The 26,283-nt window shown below is 36.1% G+C and overlaps 1 protein-coding gene across 7 annotated transcripts in view; it reads right to left on the bottom strand.

Moving 5' to 3' along the window:
- Positions 1-6,352: 6,352 nt before the first annotated feature.
- Positions 6,353-26,283, bottom strand: part of SLC38A9 (solute carrier family 38 member 9) — a 90,984-nt gene continuing 71,053 nt past the window's right edge. For 6 of the 7 annotated variants that reach the window (XM_055555217.1, XM_055555216.1, XM_055555215.1 and 3 more), the window contains 5 exons: positions 23,496-23,602; positions 14,606-14,719; positions 12,885-13,033; positions 8,327-8,416; positions 6,353-7,139 (listed from right to left, as the gene is read on the bottom strand). In XM_055555217.1, the coding sequence (XP_055411192.1) occupies positions 6,974-7,139; positions 8,327-8,416; positions 12,885-13,033; positions 14,606-14,719; positions 23,496-23,602 (626 nt within the window). In that variant the 3' untranslated portion in view covers positions 6,353-6,973. Of the gene's footprint in view, positions 7,140-8,326; positions 8,417-12,825; positions 13,034-14,605; positions 14,720-23,495; positions 23,603-26,283 lie in introns of all 7 variants that reach the window. The other variant, XR_008705011.1, reaches the window with a different exon arrangement.

Below are 26,283 nucleotides of genomic sequence, written 5' to 3'. Positions count from 1 at the left end.
GATCAATGTTTCGACCCTGAACTTTTTTTCTCTTCATGTTAGCTTGTAGTTGTTCTTCTGAGTCGTCTGTTACAAAGGTCCCTGCCCATTTTTCTATGGGGACTGAAGGTTTTTACAGAAGAGGGACATAATCAGGGTCATGTTACATAAAGGGAATTCTGGCAGCACTGGGAAGGATGTCTCTATATTGTATTTCCAAATCTGGGACAATCAGTAGGCTTACTGCATTGAATTAGGCTTTATCATCTACAGTAAAGAAGTATAAAATGAACTACAAAAAAGAGCTATAAAATTATAAAAGTTTATTTGAATAGTTTCCTTAAAGAGTGTCATAAATTTCTAATTTAGTTTCTAAAAAAATGTTGCAAGTTAATTCTTCAAAGTTGATTTTACTTTATTGTAGTAGAAACAAGTTCTTTGTAGAACAAAGTGAAGTGTAAATAAATGTTGCCTTACCTTAGTGTTGCTCTTGGTGGCTTGTTTTCTGCATCAAGAGCCCTTAAAATGTTTCTCATTTCTAAGTTTCATCGACAGTTAAGTTCGCAATTTGACAAACATTATCTTTGAACTCTATTATTTCTGTAAAGTTAAAAGGAACACCCCTCCCCCATTCTCCCCCACCCCTGCAGAACCCTCCCCCAAGTAAAAACTCCCTGATCTAAAAAAGAAAAATGTCCCATTTTGATTCCAAATTAACCATTACTGAATTTGTACCCCATGCTATTTTGCTAAATCCAATTAGACCCTTCCTGAAACAAAGGCTCAGATCTGATAAAAGTTGCAATTCTTAAAGGTAACAGAGACACTGAAAACTTAACATATCAGAGGGCTGAAGCTTTTCTTCATTCCATCTCCTCTGGTCTTCAGAAAAATCCCATCTTCAGAGCTGTCTGAGGATGATTTACCTTACAGCTAAAAAAGTTAAAGCAAGGGATCTTCATTTGTATGGGGTTCTCTGTAGTTTTTATGTTTTTCCTTAAGAGGTAACAACAAATTATATAACCTTCAGGTCCCACAAAACCTGGATTTGCTCTATAACCAACAACCTCTATCCCCTAATCCAAAGGTTCTTTGTAAGTTGGTCCTTTACTTCATGGGTTGAGTGTAGATATATTTCTACAAGCCTTCTCTTCTGTGATTTGTAACAGATATCCTTTTAGAAAGTTTGTCATGCAAATCATAAAGTAACAACATACACGATTAGAATCTCATCACTTCAACAGGTGATGCATGTTTCAGTTTTTGTCCACACGCCTACATAGTTCACTTTACAAAGTCCACATGTTTACATGTCCACACGCCTACATAGTTCACTTTAGAGTCGCATTTATTGCACCACTGTTCTATATGCATCTCTTCCAAATGTGTATGATGTGGCTATGTCACAGTCTTCACCGGAAAGAGGGCAGCAGAAAAGAATCACAGCCTGGTACTTCATGGCACCAAGAAAAAATGACCAGCTGCCAGAGTTCAGGGGTGGGCAAGGATGCTGACTGTCAGGGCCACATTTGGCTTGTCACCACAGGATGCTGCATGCTTAGCAGGGCCCGGCATCCGGTTAGTATGTAAATATCAACCAAGGGACTAATTCTGAACCTGACTGATCCAATATTGTTGACTTTTTTTGGGGGGGGGGGGGAATGGGGGTTAATGTAACTCCCAAGTAGAAACAAAAAACTTTTAAAAATAGCAATTACTGTTTTTCATTAAAGTGGAATCTGCATCACTAATTCACTGACTAATTAAACAAGTGTATAAAGTGTCTGTTGGGAACAAACACAATTGGATTACTTGGACTATCATGAGAGACCCAAAGGAGGAAAATTTTGCATAGTGTGCTCTTTCTAAACCCTATCCCAATCCTGTACTTTATGGCCTGAGATGAATGAAGAGAAAGGAGAAAATTTTAATCTTTTAAAAAGACATAGCCTTATTTTATCTTTGCAGAAGAGTTGAGAAATAATGAAAAAAAATTGGGAACAAAAGGAATTTTAACTTAAAGAAAACAGAGCTCTTTATTGCCTTTAATGGCTCTGTAAGATTATACCAGAAACTGGGCTACCCTTATCTGAAGTGCCACATTCACTGTGAAATGCTCTTAGAGGGAGAAGTCATAACAGTTTATTGTTCAAAAAGGATCATTTTAGGTTTTGGTTAACATAAAGAAGCATATAACTTTTTCTAAGATCTAGAACACGAAGGAGGGCGCGATGTGGCCTGTTGTGAGACACACTTACCGGTCGCTTGGATGACCTGATGGACACACGCAGAGTCACTTGAGAAGTTTGACCCAGCAAAAGATGGACTCCTGTTCTGAGGTCAGTGCCAGTAGGCAATAGCATTTCCCAGCAAAATTCAATTAAACAGAATCCCAGAGTTGTTTTTCATCAAAATAATTTTGATTTAATTTCTTCTTTAATATAAAAGGACAACAAATTACATTTCAGAGAATACTGTTTAGGTTATGAGGTTCCCGTCAGAGCTGTTTTGCAATACATGTTTATATAATCAGAAGTCAAGTCGGCAGTCGACTGTGAAACTGGGGCCAGCCAGGCTGCGTTGTGTGCGTTCCACTTTGGACAACAAACTAATGCACCATTCTATTGTTTAGGTATCAGTGAGGTTTGGATTTTGTTTTGGACATTTGAGTTGGGATGAGAAAATGAACCAGCAGCAGCAGCAGATTCTAAAATGCAATAGGTCAGTGCTTTGTAAAGAGAACAAGCAACATCAATATTTCCTGCTCTAATCAATGGGCCCAAACATTTGACATTTTGAATACTGATATTTAAATAAGTTTTTGGGGAGAAAATTTTATAGAATCTTTCTGTTCATATTGCCCAGTGTATTACTGATTATTTCCCCTATTGATCAATTGCACTTTGCTGTCCAAGATTCACAGAAGTGAACAAGGCAGTGCGAAAAGGCAAAGAGAACAAGAAATAGCACACAGAAGCAGTTAAACCTCTTATTTAGAGGCAGTTTGCCAAAAGCAATTACACTTTACAAGATCCCACTTGATGGTGAATGCATCAAAGATCTAAAATCTTGGACAGTTATCCTTGCCTCTTTACCACTCAGCTTCCTTACCTGCCCTCCCTAAGGATCCCAACTGGAAGGGATCTGTTTCTTTTGGTCTGACGGTACCCTGTGTCACAGTTAACTGCAGGCAGAGCTCCTTTACTAGACTAGAAGTTCCTTTAGGATATCAATGATGTCTTATACATATTTGCCTCCTCCAAAGTACTGAACATTGCAGTGTCGAGGTTCAGGGCAGGCTACCCCAAGATATGGCACAGTGGTATACTGATTATTCTGAAATGAAGTTACTTAAGAAACAGCTGGTAGGAAAAAAAGATATAAAAAACACTCATTTCCTCCTCCTTCATGAAAGCAAGAAGTAAATCTCTAAGGTGAAGGAATCCTCCCTATACCAGGAGACTAGAAAATATCCTTATCATCAGAGTTAGGGAATTCAAGGCTTAAACAGATACCTAAACAAACTTGTTACTTCATTAGTTTGCTATCCTAGCATACATTAAATCTTCACCAATTTCTTTCTTTGTCTAAAAATGATATATAAAGAGCTTGCTTTGATCATTTGGGGAATCTTATTTCTATGAGAATTCCACATATGTGAATTAAATTGTTTTGTTTTTTTCTCCTGTTAATCTGTCTTGGGTCAATTTAATTATTAGACCAGTCAAAAGAATAAAGAAGGACGGGGGGAAATTTCCCCTCCCCTGACAGTGTTATTCAATTATGTGTGGAGTAAGTTAAAATATAGATTAAAAAATTATCCTAATAAACTTCAAGTAGAACCAAAGTCTCTCCATTTAGAGTTTGCATTGTATTTGCAAAGTATATTTAGTGTAAATAAAGTGAATATTTCCCTCTAAAACAGTCCCTTTTGTGGGTAAGTTTATTCTTTCCTCCACTGCATTCTTTGGGCGTGAAGATGAACCAGGTTTTGGATGAATACCCACACATGTCAGATGTCAAAGCATATTTCTTTGTTTTTTTCTGGCTTAGTATTAGGATACTACATATTCATCCAGAGCCTTTCCAAGGAAGAGCTCTCCAAACACTTAAATTTTAAAATGTCCTTGATTATGTGTTAACTAAGCTAAATTCAAAGAAACTAAAATAAATCACATCAGAGCAAAAAGTAAAAGAAATTTAATTAGAAATTCAAAGAGATGACAGTAGAAAAAGTCTAAAATTCATTGTAGAATGATTGGAATGGACCTTATCTCATCATTCTAATGTGTGAGCCAGGACACACAGACTCACACAGTGTTCCAACCAAGCTAATCACCAGGCCAAAGGAGCTGGCTTTGTGAAGAAAAACCTAAGGAGGCAAAGTCACTCAGCATAAATCGAACATAGGATTTTGGAGGTTCTGAATTAGCAAATCTCTCAAAGAAAACAAAAAGCAAATATCCACATTGGTTTTTAGTTTAATAAATAATATATTCACTTTCATATTCACTTTATCAAATGGGAAAAACATATCAAATCATTTTTTCTATGTGTTAAAACATTCCAGTGTTTTAACATCATTGAAAAAAGGCAATGCAAGTTTGTCTCTCATGTTTTTAAAGACAAGGGAGGAAACGGGATAAACAGGGATCTCTCAAGGTCTGGTTTTTGATTCCTGTGTCTCCAACTGAACAAAACTCTCAAGTCACAAAGATGCTCAGGCTCAGACACACTTTCTCCCATCTTATACTCCTGTTCTGAGAGAGGTTAACACAAAGATCCAGATATTTAATGCAGATTTTTCTAATTACTTAGAATCTACCAGCAGTTTTTGCTAAAACAAACAAACAAAAACTTTAGAAAGACCGTCTCATTCAATAAACATAACTACGTTCAAGAGACTACTAGTGCGTATTAAGGTTTATAGAGATGAAATGACATAACTTCCAAGATGGACTTTAGAAAGTTTCAGTGGAAAAGAAAAACTGGGGGATAGGTGAGCAATGGCAAAGTCTTATAATTACTGTACTAAATATAGGGGATGAGTATATGAGGAATTTGTCATTTTTTTTTCCTACTTTCGTGTATGTTGGAGAATTTTCATAAACAGACTTTTTAAAAAAGAGCTTAGGTAATATATGGTGTATTAATGGCTCAGATGGTAAAGACATCTGCCTGCAATGCAGGAGACTCAGGTTCGACACCTGAGTCAGGAAGATCCCTTGGAGAAGGAAATGGCTACCCACTCCAGTATTCTTGCCCAGGAGAATCCCATGGAGATTGGAGCCTGGCAGGCTACAGTCCATGGGGTTGCAAAGAGTCAGACACTACTGATTACTAATGCTTAGGCAATATAGGTCATCATTGTAGGTACGGGTCTGTGGACTAGACAGAAACCTCTGCTGAAAGAAAGAACAGCTGGTCTTGAATCTGGGGCTCTTTACCAGGTTTAAAAAACCATTTCATCTGTTTTTCTCATAGGAAGGAAATAACAAATTTATGTATTATTTTGGAATTGTGTATTAACACAATACTGTTTAATGTGACCATAAAATCAGAGAAAACTACCTTTTCCAGCTGAACATAGAGGTTTCATTACATGGAAGACATGGATTTGGATTTTGGTTTAACTTTTAGTTTGAAAGGAAAAGAGAAGTTTTAATTACAAGAATTTAGATTCCCTAATCCTTTTCTCAGATCCAAGTAGTTTTTCTTATGGGGATTTAATCTCTACCCTGTCAATTACTTCTGTGGTGGCTCAGGTGGTAGAGAATCTGCCTGCAGAGCAGGAGATCCAGGTTCAATACCTGGGTCAGGAAGATGCCCTGGAGAAGGGAATGGCAACCCACTCCAGTATTCTTGGGTCAGGAAGATGCCCTGGAGAAGGGAATGGCAACCCATTCCAGTATTCTTGCGTGGAGAATTCCAAAGACAGAGGAGCCTGGCAGGCTACAGTCCACGGGGTTGCAAAGAGTCAGACATGACTGAGTACCTAACACTTTCACATTGCCAGTTACAGAAGTAAGCTGTGTGGGGGTGGTCTCCTTCTGGAGGTCATACTTTAAACAGAAGTAATCTTTTCATGTGTTGAAGAAATCACTTTCACCCCCTGCAAAGAATATACTTTTAAGGAGGTCTCACTCCTTCTGACTCCTCTCTATTCCCTTAACACCTTATACATCTCTCTCTTCCACGCTTCTTACACTCTTCCTCATTGGTCCAGTCATCACATCCTATGCAATCCTCAGGGATCCAAAAAAAGCAAAAGAGCCCACTGGGTCTTGGAGGGCAGCCATACTTGTTCCTATGGAAACTGGGGCTGGGGAACTAGAACTGGATCAGAAACAAAGAGGAGTCAGACTGCAACAAATTCTCCTAGTTCCTTTATTTTGTATAAGTTTCACAACCATGGGGTCTGTATTGACATTGTAGATTTTTTTTTCCTGTTTTAAAAACAGATATTAAGGACTCACATAAGAATTCTACTAACACTGATGTCATGGACACTTTTTTAAAATGAGGTATTTGGTTTACTGTCCAAAACAGTAAAGGTTTGGGCAAACTGAAGAAATGATCTAGCAAGTAATAAAATGAAACTGAATCACTGAAACAGAAATGGGATCTGGCAATACAGTTGCTGTGACACCCTGAGAATCTTGATTGTAGCCAAAATAAACCTACCCACCTTACATCTCTAAAAGTAAAACCTAGCAGGATTTTTCCTAGAGCATACGTTTCTACTTGGAAAAGACAGTGAGAATGAAGAGATGAGTGAATATGAGAAAGGTAAAGAGATTAAGACCACTCTTACTGCCCTTTTCCCCACTCTAATAATAATTACTGACTAATGGACCCTTATTTCCTTGTTATCAAATGACCTTAGGAAAACATTTACAGTCAGAGCAAGAACAGCGTTTTCAAGTGAATTTATGTGGAACCGTTGTCAAAGTTCAAAATACCATGAAAGATCTTGAGAAGGCAGTTGACTATTTCACATAAAAAACTGAACAATCAGGTTAGCCAGGCCCAAAATAATGATGAAAACATGAAAGATTAATTTAGGCCACGTGAGACGGTCTTCTTGGTGGAGGGAAATTATATAGATGAGAGATGGATATATGAATACAAAGGCCAGGCCACATGCTGCTCCTGAATACCTGCAGAATAAAAAAGTCTTTAGGTTAATATTCATTCTGTATTTTTCTGATTTACAATTATGGTAAATATAGGTTAATTTAAATCGTCCTCAATTGGATGTTACAATAAAATTATTTTTGATTCATTTGTTGTTGACATAAAGCATCTGAGTTTAAAACTTATTTTACTTGCTAAGTTAATATAAAATACTATTTCCTGTTCATCTGTATAGCATCTACTTGACAGAGTTTTTTATTCATCTCTCAAGTCTCTGTAGTTCCTCTGTATCTCAGTGATTATGGCTACTTCCTCAGAAACATCTGGAGATAGGCTTCCTATCTTTGATCTTTTATAAACTAATTATAAATTCTGAGTTGTTGAAGGACTGCAAGCATCTGCTTAAGACTGAGAACAGATGAATGTCTTGTTGGTATTCAGCACAATTATCAAAGATAGTAACAAAAATACCTAAACACATGACTGAGGAACCTACACTTACTTCTTTCCTTCCTTATACTTAATTTCCTTATAAATAGCTTAAAGGGAACTTGTAAATCCATTATATTTCACAAGTGTCAGGCTAAAGGTCTCCTCTTTTGTCTTTCGCTACTTTTATAGGAAAGGGTCTTCAAAAAAGTAACTCAGTCCTGCTTTCTACAAGGTTAAGGAAGAAAAATCGGGTCATTATAAATTTCAGTTTTCCATGAGAATCTGAGGTCACAACTTTAATCCCAGTCTACTCAATCTATCACAATATATTTGGAGAATGGATATTAAGCAAAGAGCCATCTGGGATCTAAACTTTCTGACTACAATTGACACTGAAATATGTTCTTGAGTAGAAACGGATTAAGAAAGTTAGGACATAGCCTTGACATATTAGAGACCTTCCAGGTACCCCAAGAAGTTATATGTTACATGTTAAAAATAACTTTATTTTGGGTAAAAAGAAATACAGTGGAAAATTATGAGAAAAAGAGAAGGGGAAGGTACCTAAGGCTAAGGAAAATGGTGCTTCTAGAGTGAGGAATAAGCAAAAGTGGAAGATAAAGAGCCCCTTAACTGACACCAGTGAACTGCACTTGAATGTTATCAATTTTAAATACTCACTGGAATTTTAAACAATTATATCAAGACAACAACAATAGGAAAAGCATAAAAATAAAGACCAATATGTAAAGGGGCAAAGTTCCCTTACAGGCAGTACCTTATGATTCCTCCTATGTTTGGGTAGAAACAGGCCATGATCACTCCAGCTCCCACAATAAACAGATTAAAAATCAACACGTGGAAAATGCTAAAAGTTGAGAGTTTGGAGAAAGAAAAAATATAAAAACAGGCAAATTATAACAATGTGAGAATGAAATTCATCACTATCATCTCTAAAATGAGAATGTCTTAAACTTGACAATAAAATTACAGCATAAATAGAAGGCAACAGGAGTACTCAATACTGGTGGTGGGACAGTGATATTGGCCCTTTCCTGCAATTATATAACTAGATTAAATTCTGTAGGAGCAAACTGGTAGTGTATATCAGGGTTTACATTTTTTGATCTGTAATTCCATTTGGGTGGAATATCATAAGAAAATTAAAAAACTATTAACATAAAGGTATTTGTAAAAAGAACTGATGCTTTTGAATTGTAAAAAGAATTGATGCTTTTGAAACTGTAGTGTTGGAGAAGACTCTTAAGAGTCCCTTGAACTGCAAGGAGATCAAACCAGTCAATCCTAAAGGAAATCAGTCCTAAATATTCATTAGAAGGACTGATGCTGAAGCTGAAGCACCAACACTTTGGCCGCTTGATGCGAAGAACTGACTCACTGGAAAAGACCCTGATGCTGGAGGCGGGAGGAGAAGGGGACAACAGAGGATGAGACGGTTGGATGGCATCACCAACTTGATGGACATTGAATTTGAGCAAGTTCCGGGAGTTGGTGATGGACAGGGAAGCCTGGCGTGTTGCGGTCCATGGGGTCTCAAAGAGTTGGACACGACTGAGCGACTGAACTGAACTGATTTGTAAAAAGATAGAAGCATCCTAGATACATGGCAGGGTAGCAATTTACTTGATGGAAACATTTTAAAATGTTAAAAATATATAATCACTGTTACCTAGATGGTAAAAATCTATCTAGGCAACTTGAGGAAAAAGCTAGTTAGATTTTTACTACACAAGAAAATCTTAAAATGTTTGAAAAAATATCAGAAAGAAATACACTAAAAGGGAGTAGTGATTGTGTTACAATTTGGGATTTGGGGTAGTTTTTCTTCATTTCTACACCTGATAAATTTCATATGTTTTATAGTATTCCTTTGTAAAGTATTATTTTACTTTTATAATTAGAAAAATAAATTTTATCAAGGGAAAGGCAAAATTGGCAGGTTTTTATTTTTCAGATTTAGTCATGTAAAGCTATTCAGTATTTACCATGAACAGAATATCAGCTAAGTAAATTGAACTAGATGTTAACAATTCAAGGCTTGTGAAATCAATTTTGGGACAGAAATAATCATATGGTAGATGGAATGTGATGCTTGAGAAATAACTCCATTTCCTCCCAAAATGATCCTTAAAAGTCAAAGTTACATATCAAAGCAATATTTTGAGCCCAAGTTATCAGAGGTTAATTAAACCCTGGGAAAGATTACAGAAAGAATTAAAAATGAGGAAAATTATTTATACAAATAAATGGTTAGTCATATATCTTGATAAATTACAAAGATATTCAGGCTTCCAGATCTTACTATTTATCTAAAAACTCCAACCTTAAAATTGCTTCAGAGCTTTGAGACATTGGCTGGGCCTCTGTTATTTCTGTATTGTAAAAGGAAACAATTTTGTGTATTTTTCCAAAGCAGTGGTTCTCAAAGTGTAACCGCGAACCTCAGGGAAGTTTCCAATTCCCTTCCAGGAAGCTCTGAGGTAAAAATTATTTTCCAGTCAGACAAAACATGCTTTGCAAAAGCAATGGTGGGTAAACTGCTGCCCCCTTAGACTGGATAGAGGTAGCTGCAACTATCTCTGTATTCTATACTGTATTCTTTACTGCCAAACATTCTCAAAAAAAAGTTTTATTAAAAATTGTCCTTGATAAAGGACTGAAAATTATTAGTTTTTTTAAATCTCATACTTCAATGTTGTTTTTTGTTTGTTTTTGGATGCGCTGGGTCTTCATTGTGACCCGCGGGCTCCTCATTGCAGTGCATGAGCTTTCTCTAGTTGTGGTGCAAAATCTCATACTCTGAACAAACATCTTTTTAATATTCTGTATGATCAAATAGGAAGTATATAATAAAGCACATCTGCTGCATACTGAAGTACAATGGCTGCCTTGAGGAAAAGCACTTGTGAAACTGAACTGGGGGACAACCGTGCTGTTTTTCCAAAGACCATTTTTAATTGAAAGACAGACAAACTATGGTTCTTTAGATTTGGGTATGTGACAGACATTTTCTTAAAAATAAATGATATGATCTTATCATTTCAAGAAAAACAACTGGTAGTTTGTGTTGCCAATGATAACATTGAGCTTTCAAGTAAAAATTAGAATTTGGAGAGCTGGTATTTGCCACCATGAGAGCGGGACAGTATTGCAATATCTAAGACTTTTATAATGCAACTGGTGGTGATAATAGCGAAAGTGGGTTTTGATAATATATAATGAAATGGGTCAATATTTGGAAGATCTATAGAACTCAGTAAACCAGTATTTTCCAAATGACTAAACCTAATGTTATAAAATCATACATGGGTAGAAGATCCAAATTGTAAGACAAACCAATGGCTTTTAATGTAACTGAGTTTCAGATTCAACTAACTTTTAAAAACTACCACCTGTCAAGGTTTGGCACAGTAACAAAGAAGAATATCCACAGTGATCTCGAAAGCCTATTAAAAGTACTTCCTTCTTGCTCCAACTATGTGTCCATGGGAGGGTGTATCCTCTTCATATATTTAAACAAAAATTACATATTACAACAGAATGAATGTAGAAAATAGGATAATTCAGTGATCTACTAGCAAATCAGACATTAAAGAGTTTTGAAATGTAAAAGAAAATTTTTTGGAAATTGTTCGTTTTCAAAAATATCATTTATATGTTAACAAGTAATGGCTTTATTATTGCTTTTAAAGTAAATTAATAAACATTTTAAAAGTTCGGTTCTAATTTTTCGTGTTAAATATTGATGGATATAACTCACATAAACTAAAGTTCCTGGGGGTCCTCAAATAAACCTTAAGAGTGTAAAGGGGTCCTGAGATCAAAAAGTATGCTCCAAAGTATGCAGTGTGTAGAGTACTTGCAACTGTAGGGTAAATGATAATGTGTTCCTGATGGTAGGGGAAGAAATGTAATCTGAATGCAAGAGGGAAATTCCAGACTTTTTCCAAGAAGAGAAAACATTCTAACAGCCAACATTATGCAAAATAACGGCAGAAAACAGGAATAATGCATTTACCTAGAATTTTTTTTTAATCTATGACTTAAAATGTGTTTATTAGTAAATACGGCAGGGCATATAAACACAACAGGATTCTTACATTTACTGAAATCCAATGTGAGAACTGTAGCTGCTGCTGTTGTCAAGGCCAGAGGCTTGGTAACTCTTGATGTTTGCTTTTAAAAGTTTTCTGTTTTTAAAACTACATACTTATAACCAATTATTGGTTAAATGAGGGGAAAGACTGCATTACTTTACTTCAAATAAACTGGTTAAGACCACTTGTTTAGTTGGTTACAGCAAATGTAACTTTTTTAAAATTTTATCCAAAAGCTTTCTTCATTTAAGATAATTTATTCCCAATAAAATAGGTTAGGACTAGGTACTTTTTACTGCTGCTGCTGCTGCTAAGTCGCTTCAGTCGTGTCCAACTCTGTGCGACCCCACAGACGGCAGCCCACCAGGCTCCCCCTGGGATTCTCCAGACAAGAACACTGGAGTGGGTTGCCATTTCCTCCTCCAATGCATGAAAGTGAAAAGTGAAAGTGAAGTCGCTCAGTCGTGTCCGACTCTTAGCGACCCCATGGACTGCAGCCCACCAGGCTCCTCCGTCCATGGGATTTTCCAGGCAAGAGTACTGGAGTGGGGTGCCATTGCCTTCTCCGAGGTACTTTTTACTAGAATAATCTATAATAAAACTTAATGTAAGAGTAGGCATTAACCAGGGGCCCAAAAGGAAGTTTCAGTAAATAGAAACTTCTCTTGGATGAGGGTGACTAGCTTTGAACAGATTTTTCAAGAGGACTCAAACTCTTTCATCACCAATAAGAGATTAAAAATTATAGCAATCGTTACAGAAGCAAATAATAATTTAAACTTGCTATGTATCTCATTTAATCCTAAACCATTATTGTTTATGTAAAACTGCATGAATGGTAATAAATATACAAGTAAATACAAATAACTAAATGAGTTGCTTCTCATTAGCCATATATTACTAACACAGGTACTACTACATACTACTAACTTCTTGGCAAAGAGTAGTTTAATAGCAACTAAATCACAAGATAAATATAGCTGATATCAGAGCTAACATAACTACATGGGCAGGAATTAACTTTAAATCATTCTGGACAAGGGAGCAGCTTCTATTTTTAAAGCGCTTCTGGGAAAAGAATACCAAAGGTCTATCCTTAGTAATCGTTTTCATTAGGCAAAGTTTCATAGCAAAAGGATCAGTCACATTTTAAACTGACCTGTTTGCACAGTCATTTGTTGCTTGGCACATCTTGCTGGTCAAGAGAAGAGCCCTTACCTAGGATAAACGTCACCGAAGACATGACCCAATAGCTGGACACGAGCCAAGTAGCCTAGAAGTGGATACACAGTCATCATCTGGAACAGCAGGAATATTCTTGCAATGAAGGACAGGATGTCACTGCTAGGGAAGTTGTCTAAAAAATTCTAATCCAAGAAAGATAATAAAGTAATGTCACAAGTCAAAATCAATATATACAAATTTATAAAATGGATTTTTTTTGCTTATTTTGAACACAGGTGCCACTCAAATTGCATGGTTTCGTGGGCTGGCACCCGTTCATAAACTATTTGCTAACTATTACTCTTCAATAGCTAAGTACAGAAATTAAAAGTAAGTATTTAGAAACTTAAAGAAATTTGACATTGGCACATTTTTGTTTTACAAAAGTATCAATCTGCAATTCATTTGACATTGAAACAACAACAAAGAAGACCTTGTTTACCACTGATAGTTTGAGAAGTACTGCTCTGTTAGTATATGAGGTTTAAGTATAAACTTGTTTCAATAAATTTAAATAGCTAATTCAATGCTATTTCATTCTCAATAATTCTCTTATTTTTTCTCCTCGGATGCACTGTAGCATTTTTAAAGATTATGGAATAAAGTGAGAGTATATCTATTACTTACTATCACTATTATCTATAGTCTATCAATAAATAGAAAAGAAATTTTTTCTACTTCCTTTCATGATTCTGTTCTCCATTTGGCATCTAAGAAAAAGAAAGCCAATCACTCAGATTTTTTTTCCCTTTCAAATACAAATACCACAGATATTCTTATTCCCAAGGGAGTGGGCTTTATATGGGATTTTTCATATCAGGGGAATTTTCAGCAAACATTTGGCTGCCAAAGAACGTTTGGAATCAAGGAAATCAAGAGAACATTTCAAACTATCAAAAGAGCAATAAGTCAAATCTATTTATCTTGAAAAGATGAGAACATTATTACCACTATTATGCTGAAATAACTTTTATAATTCATAGGTAATAAATCATATTTTGTACTCCACTACACTCTTAGAGGAATTTCTTCTGACTAGAATGAAAATCACCTGTGAATGCTACTTTCTCTAAGAACTTCTTCAGTTACATAAAACTAGAGATTATGCTATTCCCAGGTTTATGATGGGTCAAATCAAATAATAAATATTATTTATGGCAGCCTTTTAGTAAAAGAATGTTTCTTTTATTCTTTCTGTCTCTTCCTCTGTCTTTTGAAGAAATAGTCTTTCTTTGCTTTTATGCTTGCCACCTAGTACCAAAATGAGTGTCAAATCTATTATCAGGGACTGATGAATTAAGAAACCAGTTTATTCAGGACATTTCCAGATCTGGACTTTAGAAAATCAGGGAACTGAATATAGTCTCTGTGAGGGTTTATAAATTCAAGACTGCTACTAGCATAATTATCCACACACACAGAAAAATAAGAAGCAAATAACAGGAATCATTTATTTGAGTACCACAGGTGCCAGCATACAGAAGGTTTTCTGAGACCTTCTAAAATCTATGGAGTATCTATTATGATATTTAATGGAAGAGGAAACTGAACCTAACAAAGAATGGGGAAGGTGCCTGAATTCCCACATGTATGTAAATAGAAGAGACTGGATTCAAACCCAGGCCTGTCTGGTAGTATACATTGCTACTGTATCACACTGCTTGCCTTGCAGATATGAAGGCGTAAACAATCACACAGGGTACACAGTGCCTTACCTGCTCTATACAATCTTTGGATAATGGTGGTGAAGGAAATGAAGCAAAAACCAGGACTCCAATATAGAGGTAAGTTAATGTCACCAGCATATAAGCAATGGACAAGTCCCTCACCTGTAAAGAGAATAAAATTCCCACAATGATGAATAAATTTTTAGTATGTCTGAATAGGCTAAATAATAAGTGAAAGTGAAGTTGCTCAGTCGTGTCCGACTCTTTGCCACCCCATGGACTGTAGCCCACCAGGCTCCTCCGTCCATGGGATTTTCCAGGCAAGAATACTGGAGTGGGTTGCCATTTCCTTCTCCAAAATAATAAGACTGACAAATAAATATAATATTTATCTTTTTGCTCTCTCTGTGTAAATATATATCTCCTAGGTATCCAGGTTGTTCAGAGACATTTGTTAAAACAAAATTCACATACTTTACAACTAGTCTGACAACTTTTTAAAAACTATCTGGAGTATGTAGACTAAGTTACCTGTTGGCAGGCTTAGAAAGTTAACATAAATGGTGGTTTATCATGATTGAAATTTGGACTTAATTTTGAAATGCAATTTATTTACCAAATTATAAAATATTTAACTAAAATATAAAGCTAAGGGACAACAAGAAATCAAGAATAGGCTGCTTTCTGTATGACCTATGGAATTAAAAATTTTTTTTTCTTTTAGTGAATTAACTTTGTAGATCATCAAAGCATGCCTAGACCAAAAGAGACTGGTATATATTAAAATATATTTAATAAAGTACGAAAGCTAGTTAAAAAGCAGACAGTAAGCAGGTATTAAGGACAAGCTTAATAAACCTAAACAGTAAACAAAAGGAAATCAAAAGGCAGCTGTTCAAACAGCTGCACAATGTTATGATTGGAGCCAGTAAACAAATGCAGAACATTAAATAAAGTGGATTGCTTTCTTCCACTGCTGTTCCCACCCTCCCAACCATCCCCATGCAAAGTAAAAAGCTCCAAGATATTTAATGGAGCCAGCTGTCAGATCCAAACAGAACAGATCCCACAGCTCATAAATCTGGTCTCCATCACCACAAAAGTTATGGCCAAACAATTCAGCACAACTAAATTATGGCAATAAGCTTATTCATTTTTCATTTTAAACACAAATTACTTTGAAAGCTAAGAAAACAGATAAGAAAAAAATTATATACAATTTTGCTCTAGTTTGATACCACAGTAAGAAAACTGGACATGTGGTATTAGGAAACGTTTCTGATTTGGAGGAAACGTTTCTCCTTAAATGGGCTACAGCAATAGTAAAGAGTTCTAAACTTAAATGTTGATAAATTCACTTCAAAAGCAAGTAAACAAACAAACAATGAGAAACCCAAAAGTCAAGTCTAAGTTGACAATCAGCTTGAAAACAAAACAGGGATTTCAATCCCTAAATTAGATGGTAGAGGCTCCCTGGTGGCTCAGATGCTAAAGAATCTGCCTGCAACACGGGAGATTCGGTTTCGATCCCTGGGTTGGGAAGATCCATTAGAGAAAGAATGGCTACCTAGTCCAGTATTCTTGCCTGGAGAATCCCACGGACAGAGGAGCCTGGCAGGCTACAGTCCATGGGGTTGCAAAGACTCAGACACGACTGGACGACTAGCACTTTCGCTAACACTTTCATTTGGCTATGGAACTACAGGAACCTGGATTATGGAGACTGCTTCCAGCATTTTAAGAGTTTCTAACTGTGTAGGGGTGAACAAGGGGAAGATGAAAAAACCTCCAGAGAAGTTTCAACGTCTCTTCTCTAGTTCCTGAAGCTCTAGGGCCCATCCCAGGCTAGACTTCAGTCACCCTTTGAGTTGCCCGGTGGTCTTGTGAGGTATGAACAGAAATGGACCAGGCAACCCCCATATTCATAACAATGGGTAGGTATCTCACAGAGTGATGTTTGAAAGTCATTCCACCCTCAGCTTACTCAGTATTACTCAAGAAGAAAGAAGTTTTGCAAAACACAAAATCTTGGAAGGCCAAAATGGTTGTGTCAGAGAGCTATGTATCCATATAAAGAGGGACAGCTACCATTTCATGGATAGTCTTTAGTCTGTATGCCACCTGATCAGCATATTATTTTGGGCAGGCTTTCTGCAAAGATGTATAGCTTAGCAAACTGGGGAAAATAGGCGAAGATGCAAGGGTTTCCTGATGAGAGAGTTTCCCCCTTCTGCTTCTCTGTTCTTATAGCACTGCATACACATCTGAAATATGGCATCTACTACTCTATATTGTAATCATCATTAATTTTTATTATAAAGGAATCTATATTTATGATATGAGGATATCAACTGGAAAGAAAATATTCTTGCACACTCCAAAGTAGTCAAGGTTAATAGTTCTTCTATTATGTTGGTCTTCTAATTTTTCTATATCCAAGTTGGTCCCTACTACTAGACTATGACATCCCTGAGACAAGGACTGTGTCTTCACCTTTATATCCCCAATGTGTGCGTGCGTGCAAAGCTGCTTCAGTTGTGTCTGACTCTGTGTGATCCTATGGACTGCAGCCTGCCAGGCTCCTCTGTCTGTGGGATTCTCCAGGCAAGAATACTGGAATGGATTCCCATGCCTTCTTCCAGGGGCTCTTCCTGACCCAGGGATCGAATCTACATCTCTTACATCTCTTGCACTGGCAGGTAAGTTCTTTACCACTAGCGCCACCTGGGAAGCCCTATATCCCAATACCCAGGACAATACCTGGCACACAGCAGGAACTCAGTAAATGTAGATAAAAATAATCATGTTGTCTACAATTATTAAGTGCTTCTAGGTACTAGGCTCTGTACAAAGCACAGTACATACATTATCTCATTTAAAGTAGGTATAATCCTTTTCTTCATTTTATAGATAAATAAATTAGTGCAGAGAGGTTACAACACTTGTTCATGGTTACACAGTAAGTAGTTGGTGAAGTCAATATTCAAACCAAAGACTTTTCGGCTCCAAACTACATGCCCTTAGCTACTACAATGGAGAGTTAACCAGTTGAATAATACATTTGTGTCACAGTTAATAAACAATAGGAAAGAAAACAGTGAAAGAGAGGTACCAAATAACGAGTAACAAAAGATAACAATAAAGTACACATACAGATGCAAGAGAAATAACAATGATTAGAAAAGATCTATTTGTCAGTAGTTTAAATGTACATTCAGTAGAACTATGTCAAGAGTTGTAAAGTAACTGTTTTCATCTGAAAATACTCTAATGAACAGAAATGATGTTTTAATATAAAAGCAGCTGAGGTTGAGCACGATCCTGGGAAACATGCCACCTATGAATAGCATGCACACATGTGTGCTTTGAACCCAAGCCATCACTATTCTAGGCCTGGAGATAGGGCCTCTTAGAAGCCTCTTTAATGGAAAACGGCAGAAAAAAAACCATCTTTTAGAAAATGAGGCTCAAAGTAAAAAATATTTTTAAAAATCAGCACAAGTGACCATAAGAACTGGTAAATGTGTCAAGAAACCTGTACATTAATAAAGTAATTTACTCTGCCTCATAAATAAGCAGCAGCTGGCAGGGCTGGCAGTACAGAAGTAATGACAGGAAGGATGCCAAGTGGGGCACAAGTGGGCCTGGGAGCACATTCTGTTTCTCAAAAATGGTTTATAATCTTTCTGTTCCACATACTTTTCATAGTGACTATCCAGCAGAGCATTTACTGAAAAAGAGACAGGCCTACCCCAAACATTTACATAAAAAGTACTGCAGACATACATATAGTTGAGTAAACTACACAAGATTCATAATAAGAGAAAAGTAAATAACAAATTAAGATATGAGCACCTCAAATAGTTTTAAAAGAAGTAAGCAGGGAATAAAACTAAATAAAGATAGGCAAAACAAAACAAGCATGGTATAGCTTCTGATTCAAATGATGAGGAAATAGGAAGAGGGTGGTCCACAGATCCAGGATGGTTATAGAGCAAATATATTCTGATGATGAGGAATGAGTTGGATGATCTTCAACTCTACAACTTTTTTGGGGGTAAGGTATGTCTTACTAAAGAACAGAAACTATAACTCATTTAGTTACATAGGTAAAAATATGTTTAGTGAAAAGAAAACCTCATGAAATTATGTCAAATTTCGAAAACCTGGAAAATTTGAGCATAACCCTGTTTAGGAGCCTCACTGTTCTCCTTCACAAATGTCTTCAGATCCAAGTACAACTATAGTTTATATAGATGAGAATGGGGCCTTTTCTATTCTTATGTTTTCTTTTCTATTTTCAAAGTTGTTTTTTTTTTTTAACTTATCTCTGAATGACTAACCCAAAATCAACATTAAAAATTCCAAGTTCCTGACAAGCTTCACATTTTCTGACTTAAATCTCAAGAAAATATTGTATCATGGTATTAACAAAACTTCAATGACTCAAATTACTTACTGAAACCTCCTTGAATAAATCAAATGACAAAGTTTTCTCAGAATATAGTATGTATTTAGCTTAATTTATACAACGAAAAATGAAAAGTGTTAGTCACTCAGCTGTGTCCGACTCTTTGTGACCCCACAGACTGTAGCTCGCCAGACTCCTCTGTCCATGGAATTCTCCAGGTAAGAATACTAGAGTGGATAGCCATTCCCTTCTCCAGGGGATCTTCTAACCCAGGGATTGAACCTGCATCTCCTGCACTGCAGGCAGATTCTTTAGTGCTGAGTCACTGGGGAAGCATTTTATACACTGGTTTCAACCAATTAAGACAGTAAGAAGACATCATCCATTTAAACTTTTACTTCTAAGCCTTTAAAAAACTATTTTCCACAAGTGACAAAAGTTGAGCCAAATTTTATTACCTGAACCTCACATACTAGTTCTACAAAATGCTAGTCCCCAAACTCAGTAGAAACAAGAACTCATTTATGGTTATTTACATATGGAATATAGATTTCAAGGTCCATTGAGTGATATAGTATGAAAGGCAGGACTCTTCCTATGTACTTTGGGGACCATAAAACAGAAATATTTATCTCTCTATTCAGTCTGCTTCTCGCACTGAGGAATGCATACCTTCAGATAAGCTGATGTGAATTTCAAGAAAAGCTATTCCTCTTAAAAATTTTCAGGACCAAAACTAGGTATAGACAGTTTTCTCTTTTTATGGTAGTATGAGATTGTGTCATGGGGGTTACCTGGTGGCTCAGAAGGTAAGGAATCTGCCTGCAATGCAGGAGACCTGGTTTTGGTCCCTGGCTTGGGAAGATCCCCTGGAGAAGGGAATGGCAAACCACTCTAGTATTCTTGCCTGGAGAATCCCTGTGGACAGAGAAGACTGGTGGGCTGCAATTCCTGGGGTCGCAAAGAGTTGGACACGACTAAGCAACACGAGACTGTGAAAGTGCCCCAGCACCTCTTTGAGGAAGATGCCTTTGCAGCTGTAGCCACAGCAACTGAAACTCATGCACATAGGAACTGTGCAAAGTGAAGTCTGCCTGTAACTTAACTCATTGTTTTAAGACTGTTTTCTAGTAAGACAAACTAATTATCAGCACAATAAAAATATACATGAGTGTTTAGGATAAAATATGAGATTCCACTAAAATTGTTTTTTCTTCACCCCCAGATTCTCAGGTATACAAGGTGTTCTCTCTCATTAAGGGGACTTTGGTGGTGAAGTTTGAGAAACACAGCCTTATGGATAGAATGACCCAAAACATGAGAATCCAACTTCACAAAATTGGTTTCTGTGGTACTTGGTTTAAATTAGCATTAGAGATCAGTTGAGTAGGACAGAAAGGTGACCTGGCTGAAACCAAAGTATACACTGTTAACTACATACACTATTCCTGTGATGATAAAAAAGATATCTTCCACATATCTCGAAACTTCCTAAAATTTGTGATTGGCAGCTTAGTTCAAGTGGCAAGTAGTCAGGAAATTTGTGAAGAAGGTGAAAGGGATTTAAAAGTAAAAGCCATAAACTATATTCTCAATTTTTCTTTTACACTCCAAAGTTCCAAATGTTCATTTAGGATAGTAAGATTTTCTTCCTATTCCCTCCAAAGATTTAAAACTGTTTATGACAGAAGTACAAGATTAAACATTTCTAAAATAAAAACTGAATCTAAAGTGTGAGGGTAATAGAAAAAGAAAAAAACTGCAAAAATACATTTACCTAGGAAAAGTTATAGAAAATGGTATGAGATCTTAATTTTTAAGTTTTCCAAAAGTCAAAGCAAAAATAGAAACAAGAATAGTTATATGACCCTTATTATCAAATAATGAGTTCATTAAGGAAATGTTTTCCTAGCCTTGAACAGAGAAAATTTTCTGTCTACCGTCTTTACATAAAGGATGCTGAGCAATTTAACAAAGAATATCTCAATTACAGTTCTTATAAAACAATGAAGCAACATTATACACATGGCTTTCTTGTATTACCATGAAACCTTGATAAAAGCTACTTTTAATATTAAAATATAGTACAGTGATGAGAGAAGAGAGAAAGAAAGAACTGATGTGGTTGAGTTATTTATTTTTCAGAGAGTCTAACTTATCAATATCATACAAAGAAATCTTGGAGAAGACTTAATATGTTCACATTGCCAGACAAATTTAAAGGCACTACAAAAAAACATGAAGGATATTCTCTCCTGTTAGCAGAAAGATCCACAGTTGCAAAGGGTCAGACATGACTGAGTGACTAACACTTTCACTTTTCAATAATTGTATAGACTCCTATTAGAACTTCATCATGATATTCGTTTATATGGTTAGAAGCTATCAAGCTGAATTCAAATTTTACTAACAAGGCCACAGGTAACTGGTTAAATTCTGCTTTCTTTGGGTTTAGTTTGCTCTTTTTTCCCCCAGTGTCTTAAGGTAGAAGGTTAGATTATTGATTTGAGATTTTTTTTTAACGTAGGTATTTACAGCCATAAATTTCTCTCTAAGCACAGTTTTAGTGCATCCCATATATTTTGATATGTTTTATCTTGTAGTGAACTCCGGGAGTTGGTGATGGACAGGGAGGCCTGGCATGCTGTGATTCATGGGGTCGCAAAGAGTCGGACACAACTGAGCGACTGATCTGATCTGATCTTCATTTTCAGTAATCTCAAAGTACTTCTCTAATTTTTCTTGTAATTTTTTTCCTTGAACTCATTAGTTACTTAGGAGTATGTTGTTTAATTTCCACATATTTGTCAGTTTCTCAGATTTCTTTCTGGTATTGATTTCTAATTTCATTGTGGTCAAAGAACATACTTGGTATGATTTCAGTCCTTTCAAGTGTATTATGACTTGTTCTGTGACTCAGCATATGGTCAGTCTTGGTAAATGTTTCATGTGTTTTTGAAAAGAATTTGAATTCTGCTGTTGTTTAAGACTTTTATAAATGCCTGGTAGGCTGATAGTGTTTTTCATGCTTTCGATATCTTTACTTATTTTCCATTTGCTCCATCAATTATTAAGGGAGGGTTGATGAAATCACTAATTATTAATATAATTGTGGATTTCTCTACTTCTTACAGTTTAGACAGTTGCTGTTTCCTTTACTTGGAAGCTCTGTTACTGGGAGCATACATGTTTAAGATAATTATGTCTTCTTGATGAACTGGTCCTTAAAGATCATCATATAATGTTCCTCTTTATCTTTGGCAATACTCCTTGTTCTGAAGTCTGCTTTGTCTGATATTAAAATAACCTCTCCATCTCTCTTACGCTTAGTGTCTGCATGATCTCTTTATATATAAAGTAAGTTTCTTGTAGACAGTATATAATTAGGTTTTGCTTTTAATCAGACTGACAATCTCTTTTAATTGTAGTATTTGGACCATTTTTAATGTAAGTATCAACACAACTGGGTTGAATCTATTATCTTTCTATTTGTTTTCTATCCAGTAGTCATATATGGCTGTGAGAGCTGGACCACAAAAAAAGCTGAGCGCCAAAGAAATAACTCTTTCGAATTGTGGTGCTGGAGAAGACTCATGAAAAACTCTTGGATTGCAAGGAGATCAAACCAGTCAATCCTAAAGGAAATCAACCCTGAATATTAATTGGAAGGACTGATGTTGAAATTGAAGCTCTGATACTTTGGCTACCTGATGCTAAGAGCTGACTCATTGGGAAAGACCCTGATACTAGGAAAGATTGAAGACAACAGGAAAAGAGGGCGGCAGAGGATAAGTTGATTACATAGCACTACTAACTCAATGGACATGAATTTGAGCAAACTCCAGGAGATAGCGAAGGACAGGGGAGTCTGGCATGCTGCAGTCCATGGGGTTGCAAAGAGTCGGACACAACTTAGTGACTGAACAACAACAACTCTCTTACACTTAATGTCTGCATGGTATATCTATATTTAAAGTAAGTTTCTTGTAGACAATATATAGCTTTTTTTTTTTTTGTCAGACTGACAATCTCTTTTAATTGTAGTATTTAGACCATTTTAAATGTAATTATTAATATGACTGAGTTTGAATCTATTATCTTTCTATTTGTTTTCTATTTGTACCATATATTCTTTGTTTCCTTTTTCTTGTTTTCTTTTAGATCACTTGGGTATTTTTAAAGATCTTACCACTACTGGCTACCAGCTATACATCTTTTTTTTTCCTTTTTTTAGTGAGTGCTCTAGAGCAAACTATTATGGCCCATGGATGAAATATGGCCAACTGTCTGTTTTTGTAAATATAATTTTCCTGCAACACAGGCACTACCCACTTGCTTACATATTATTTATAGTTACTTTTCGTGCCACAATAGCAGAGTTGGGTAATTGCAATCCCATGGCCCATAAAGTCTAAGATATTTACCACCTGGACCTTTAAAGAAGAAGTTTGCTGACCATTGTTTTGTGGTTTACATTTAAAAATTAAGGTTTAGTAACAAAAGTCAATTCCTCAGGTAATTACTCACATTATTTTCTTGGTTCTTGTTGTTCTTCAAGAGTGTGATAATACAATTATGAATAAAGAAAGCAAGGGTAAGCACCCCAGTCAGTTGTGGAAACTGAAATCTTATCTCTAGGAGAAAAAGAGAGAAGAAAAAACATGCATTAAAACTGACAACTGGAAAATGAGTACTAGTAGCTGAATAAAATGCCTTTATAAAGTTCCTCAAGGCTAACATTATACTTGAACAAATACTTGAAAAGGGAAAGAAGAGGAATCAAGAAATCATGCCTGTGGGGATACTTGATCATTTTTGGCCAAACTTGGCAGCATGTGGGATCGAACCCATGCCCCCTGTGTTGGAAGCACGGAGTTGAAACCAGTGAACCACCAGGAAAGTCCATGTGAGGGTACTTTCTATTAGTTGTTTCTGTTTGAGGTCATACAACTAGTATGTTGCAGAGCAAGATCAAATTCAGGGTCTGGACGAAAAATGGGCAGAAGACCTGAATATAAATTTTTCAAAAAAAGATACACAGATAGTCAAAAGGCACTTGAAAAAATGATCTACACTGCTAATCATCAGAGAAATTCAAATTAAAACCAAAATGTGATACTACCTCGCATCTCATACAAAATGGCTATCATCAAAACAGAACTACCATATTGACCCAGTAATTCCACTACTGGGTATTTATCTGAAGAAAATGAAAACACTAATTTGAAAAGATAATGCATTCCAGTGTTCATAGCAGTTACTCTATGAGGTGTTCCAACAATATAGGTTAAAAAAAAAAGCCCTATTGAGACAGACCTCAACAGAAGGATACTTTCTAACAAGAAAAAGAATGATCACTTCAGATCAACAGCATTATACTTACATAATAAAGCTCCAATATTTTAGAAGATGATAAAATTATCATTTATACATGATAGGCCTACCTCAAGAAATAAGAAAAATCTCAAATAAACATTTTTATACCTAAAGAAACTAGAAAAAGAACAAATAAATCCCAAAGTTAAAAGGAAGAGAAATAACAAAGACCAGCAAGAAATAAATGAAATAGGGATTAAAGAGATAATAGAAAAGATCAACAAAACTAAGAGCTGGCTTTTTTTGAAATATAAAATAGATAAAACTTCAGCTAATTAACCAAGAAAAAAAAGAGAGGATTCATATAAGTGAAACTACAAAGAGAAGACACCACAACTAATACAACAGAAATACAAAAGATCATATGAGACTATGCGAACAATTATACACCAAAACACCAACAAATTGGACAATCTAGAAGGAATGAATAAATTCCTAAAAACATGCAAACTCCCAAGACTGAATCATGAAAAAACAGCAAATCTGAACAGGCTAGAGATTGAATCAATAATTAAAACCTCAACAAACAAAAGTCTAGGACTAGATAGCTTCTCTGTGAATTCTACCAATCAAGAATAGTATCCTTCTCAAGCTCTTCCAAAAAATAAAAGAGAAAAACACTTCCAAACTCATTTTACAAAGCCAGAATTAACCTGATACCAAAGCTAGACAAAGACACTACAAGAAAAGAAAATTACAGGCCAATGTCCCTGATGAACACAGATACAAAAATTCTCAAAAAAATATTAGCAATCCAAGTTAAACAATTCATTATAAGGATTACATACCATTATCAAGTGAGATGTATTCCAGGGATGCAAGTGTGGTTCAACATGTACAAATCAATCATTGTAATCAATCATACCACATTCAATCAATCAATACACCACATTAACAAATTAAAGAATGAGAATCATATGATCATTTCAATAGATGCGGAAAAAGCATTTTACAATAAGCTTAAGTCACTCAGTCATGTCTGACTCTGCGATCCCATGGACTGTTGTAGCCTGCCAGGCTCCTCTGTCCATGAGATTCTCCAGGCAAGAACACTGGAGTGGGTTGCCATTTCCTTCTCCGGGGCTCCTGTAGGGGAAATTAGAATTGGATGCCACAAGTCCAAGGGAGCCTCCTGGGCATGTTCATTACCAGAATGTTCTTCTCCTTTGTAAAGCACTTCTGACTGTTTAATTGTGAACCATTCAAGGGCCATTGCCCTTCTGATCTTAACATATCTAATATGCACCCCAAAGATCTTTTCCCTGGTACACATGAAATATTTCCCATTTTTATAAGCTTTGTAACACCAAAACACAAAAGATGCAGACAAATTCCAAGAAAAATGGCACAGATTCCAGAATCGATGAATATAGAAGAACCGATTCCCTGACCCTATAAAACAAATGAACTAATTCCAACTAGGCTACCCACCCCATCAAGAACTAGCTTCCAAATGAACCAGTTCCAACTGGACCAGTTCCCAAGTCAGGTAAATAAATGTACCCTACAAATGAGCTAATTTCAACTAGGGTGGGCCTGCCCCATGAGAACTAGTTCTCAACGAACCAGCTCAGAGTAGAGTCCAACAACACCTCCCCTTTGCAAATGGGTGCTCAACCAAATTGGCTTGTCCTGTAAAGGAAAAGCCCACATTGACGGGATAAAATGTTTCCAGTGTGCACACTGGAGGGACTTACCCTCCAAAATCGAGCCTGAACACCAATTTATGATATTAACTCTCAAATAACTGGGTATGGAGGGAAAGTACCTCAACATAATAAAGGCCATATATAGGACAAACCCAGAACTAATATCACATTCAATGATGATAAGCTGAAAACTTTTCCTCCAAGAACAGGAATAAGACAAGGATGACTACTCTTGCCATTTTTATCCAACACAGTATTGAAAGTCTTAGAGCAAGAAAAGAAATAAAAGG

Source organism: Bubalus kerabau, chromosome 18 (genome assembly GCF_029407905.1).
Source record: "Bubalus kerabau isolate K-KA32 ecotype Philippines breed swamp buffalo chromosome 18, PCC_UOA_SB_1v2, whole genome shotgun sequence".
In the NCBI taxonomy this organism is placed as follows: Eukaryota; Metazoa; Chordata; class Mammalia; order Artiodactyla; family Bovidae; genus Bubalus; species Bubalus kerabau.
Note: the sequence above shows the minus strand (reverse complement) of the source record. Positions and strands in the feature narration are given on the sequence as shown.